The sequence below is a fragment of the Helianthus annuus genome, chromosome 3 (genome assembly GCF_002127325.2).
Source record: "Helianthus annuus cultivar XRQ/B chromosome 3, HanXRQr2.0-SUNRISE, whole genome shotgun sequence".
NCBI classification, from domain to species: domain Eukaryota; kingdom Viridiplantae; phylum Streptophyta; class Magnoliopsida; order Asterales; family Asteraceae; genus Helianthus; species Helianthus annuus.
This window is the reverse complement of record NC_035435.2, coordinates 170048390-170052354: the sequence shown is the minus strand read 5'-3', so window position 1 is coordinate 170052354 and position 3965 is coordinate 170048390. Positions and strand designations below refer to the sequence as shown.

General features: G+C 42.7%; 1 protein-coding gene across 1 annotated transcript; it reads left to right on the top strand.

The window, feature by feature from the left end:
- The first annotated feature begins 279 nt into the window (after positions 1–279).
- LOC110932578 lies at positions 280–1525 on the top strand. The gene is made up of 2 exons (XM_022175905.1): positions 280–1440; positions 1505–1525. The coding sequence occupies exons 1-2, from the start codon at positions 280–282 to the stop codon at positions 1523–1525; spliced, it is 1182 nt and encodes a 393-aa protein (XP_022031597.1).
- The last annotated feature ends 2440 nt before the right edge of the window (positions 1526–3965 follow it).

Here is a 3965-nt window from a genome sequence, read left to right as displayed (position 1 = left end):
TTCAAGTTTGCGAACACGAATCACGTTATTATCGCAATCTAAAACAATTAATAATTACTCCTTCGTGAACAAACTAAATTTATCTTGCTTTCATTATACATGATATTCTATGTGTAACATTATGTTATTCTATGTGCAATACTATGTTATTCTATGTGAAACTATTTGACAATTTATGTGAAAAACAATGTGCTATGTGATGCATACATGAAATCAATTTTTCCTAAACAAAAACATTATGATTAAAAGTCTCATCCATTCCTTATTTTGAATTTTTAGATGTCGTCATCTCGTCAGTACTCTCACTCTCCCAGAAAATCCAAGGCTAACTCCAAAAAGAAAATGCTGACGTTCATGGCAAATCAGATTGCTAGAATCGTGCCAAAGATAGTGTCTGAGATTCAAGCCTCCAGCACTCCCAATCATTCTGGCGATTCTCGCGTAGTACAGCCTAAACCAGTCTCGTTCAACTACAAACACTTCACTGCCTGTAACCCCAAAACTTTCACTGGGAAGGATGGACTGACAGCTATGTTGGAATGGTTTGACAGCATGGAAGTCACGTTCATAAATAGTGAATGTCCAGAGGAACTCAAGGTGCGAAGTGCCACTGGTGTTTTCCAAGCCAGGGCACTAGACTGGTGGACTAACGAGAGAAACATTCGATCCAATGAGCTAGCTTACGCGTTGTCTTGGGAAGAGCTCAGGCAGCTTATGATGGAGGAATTCTGCCCTCCTCATGAGCAGCAGAAGTTAGAAGAAGAGTTCTGGACCCTCAAACAAGTTGGGGATGAAAACCTTGCATACACTACCCGGTTCAAGCAGTTGTGTTTTATCGTGCCTCATTTGGTGTTGACCACAGAACGCACCATTCGGAAATATATTAATGGGTTGCCTCCTACGATGCGTGATACCATCGAGGCGGCTAGGTTGGATAATATTGAGGAAGTGTACCGCCTCGCGGCAAGTTTGAATAATAATCGAGTTCGTGATAAACAAGTCGCAGCAGCATCCAAACCTACATCCTCCTCAAAACCCGCTCATCAAATCACCCACAACAATAGGGGAAAGAAGCGTGCTCACCAATCCTCAGTTTGCAACGCTATTACACCAGTTGAGAATCCAAAACCTAACCCAGCAAACCCAGAAAAGAAGCAATACACAGGAACAAACCCTAAGTGCACCACTTGCCACTTTCATCACCCAACTACGAGCCCATGTAGACACTGTACCTCCTGCAATCGTTATGGACATTTGGCAGCATACTGTTGTGACAGCCCAAAATCCAAAACCAGCAAATGTGGTCAGGGCATGTTTCAAATGTGGGGATCCAACTCACCTACGACCTCAGTGTCCTCAATTGAGGCAAGATTACAGCAGAAGGCACCACAAGGCCGTGCATTTGTTATCAATGCTCAGCAAGCGCGCAACGACAATGAGGTCGTGAACGGTACGTTCCTCGTTAATAATTTGTATGCTTCTATTTTATTTGATACTGGTGCAGATAAATGTTTTGTATCTGTAGAATTTGAACCATTGTTAAAATGCGCACGCTCAAAACTACCTAAGTCATTCCCAGTCGAAATTGCCAATGGCAAGTCTATTCGTGTCGATTCTGTTCTTCGTAATTGCACTCTCACTTTGAATGATCATGCCTTTTCAATTGACCTCATACCCATGGAGTTGGGTAGTTTCGATATCATAGTAGGCATGGATTGGCTTCGAAAGAACCATGCTGAAATTGCCTGTTTCAAAAAATACGTTCGTTTGCCTCTTCCATCAGGCGATACCCTACATGTTTATGGGGATCGACCTTCCAAAGGTCTAAAGCTAATGTCGTGCACACAAGCGAATAGATACTTACGTAAAAAGTACTTTGCCTTTTTAGCCCACGTAGTGGAAGAAAAGGGCAAGGGAAAATGCGTAAGCGATGTTCCAGTTGTGCGTGAATTCCCAGAAGTTTTTCTTGAGGATTTACCTGGTCCTCCTCCTCCTCGATCAGTTGACTTTCGTATCGACCTTGTGCCTGGTGCAACTCCTGTTGCACGAGCTCCCTATCGCCTTGCACCCTCTGAGATGCAAGAGCTCTCCAGCCAACTTCAGGAGCTTCTTGACAAGGGTTTCATTCGACCCAGTACCTCCCCTTGGGGTGCTCCTGTTCTATTCGTTAAAAAGAAAGATGGTTCATTTCGAATGTGTATCGATTATCGAGAGCTCAACAAGCTTACTATCAAAAATCGATATCCACTACCTCGCATCGACGACCTCTTTGATCAACTCCAAGGTGCAAGTTATTTCTCCAAGATCGTTCTTCGATCTGGCTATCATCAACTTCGTGTCCTCGAAGAGGATATCCCAAAAACCGCATTTCGAACACGCTATGGACACTACGAGTTCGTAGTCATGCCTTTTGGTCTGACTAACGCGCCCGCCGTGTTCATGGATTTGATGAATCGTGTTTGCAAACCTTATCTAGATCGATTCGTAATTGTCTTCATTAATGACATTCTAATTTATTCTAAATCTCGAGTCGATCACGAGCGTCATTTACGTCTCATACTCGAACTTTTGCGAAGTGAACTTTTATACGCAAAGTTCTCAAAGTGCGAATTCTGGATCAAGGAAGTCCAATTCCTTGGACATGTCGTTAGCGAAAAAGGTATTCATGTCGACCCTGCTAAAATTGAAGCTGTCAAAAGTTGGATTGCACCTAAAAACCCATCAGAAATTCGTTCATTCCTAGGATTGGCGGGTTACTACCGTCGATTCATCTCGAATTTTTCTAAGATAGCTGTTCCTCTCACTATGTTGACCCAAAAGGAAAAACCTTTCGTTTGGAGTCACGAGCAGGAAGAAGCTTTTCAAACCCTCAAGGACATGCTTTGCAATGCTCCTATCTTAACCCTACCTGACGGAAATGATGACTTCGTAGTATATTGCGATGCATCAAATCGTGGTCTTGGTTGCGTCCTTATGCAACGAGGCAAGGTCATTGCGTACGCTTCTCGCCAATTAAAGATTCATGAGAAAAATTACACTACTCATGATCTTGAACTTGGTGCAATCGTTGTCGCATTAAAAATATGGCGTCACTACCTCTATGGTACGAAATGTGTTGTATACACTGATCACAAAAGTCTACAACATATATTCAATCAAAAAGAACTAAATATGCGTCAACGTCGTTGGGTGGAATTACTTAACGACTATGACTGCGAGATTCGCTACCATCCTGGAAAGGCGAATGTCGTAGCTGATGCCCTGAGTCGTAAGGCTCATTCCTATCGTATGCGTTGTTTTCAAGTGTCAAGTGACCTTCACAATTGTATTCGTGAGGCACAGTTTGCGTCAGCTAACGAAGGAAGTCTGCTCGTCGAAATCCGTGGTGCCTCTATGGATCAACTTGTGACGAAGTCAGACGGACTTCAATATTATCTTAATCGCATTTGGGTACCAAATCGCGACAATCTTCGTGAATTTATCATGAACGAGGCTCATAAGTCTAAATACTCAATACATCCTGGTGCTGATAAGATGTATCATGATCTTCGAACATCTTATTGGTGGCCTGGTATGAAGAATGATATAGCCTTGTATGTCCCAAAATGTCTTACCTGCTCGAAGGTTAAAGCAGAGCATCAGCGTCCCTCTGGTTTGCTTGAACAACCAGAAATTCCTGTTTGGAAGTGGGATAGTATTGCAATGGATTTTATAACTAAACTTCCTCGAACCTCATCTGGTAATGATAGTATTTGGGTCATCGTTGATCGTTTGACCAAGTCAGCCCATTTCTTACCTATTCGGGAAGACTTCAAGGTTGAAAAACTTGCTCGAGTCTATACCGATGAAATCATCTGTCGTCATGGCATACCTCGTGACATCATTTCAGACCGTGATGGTCGTTTCACGTCTCGCCTATGGCAAACTTTTCAATCAGCCATGGGTACTCATTTAAATCTTAGTAC

Excerpts from the sequence above, each read along its gene's own strand:
- LOC110932578 (XM_022175905.1), top strand. The coding sequence starts at position 280 with ATGTCGTCATCTCGTCAGTACTCTCACTCTCCCAGAAAATCCAAGGCT. Across the intron at positions 1,441-1,504 it reads AAGCGCGCAACGACAATGAG|ATAAATGTTTTGTATCTGTA; the intron begins GTCGTGAACGGT and ends ATACTGGTGCAG.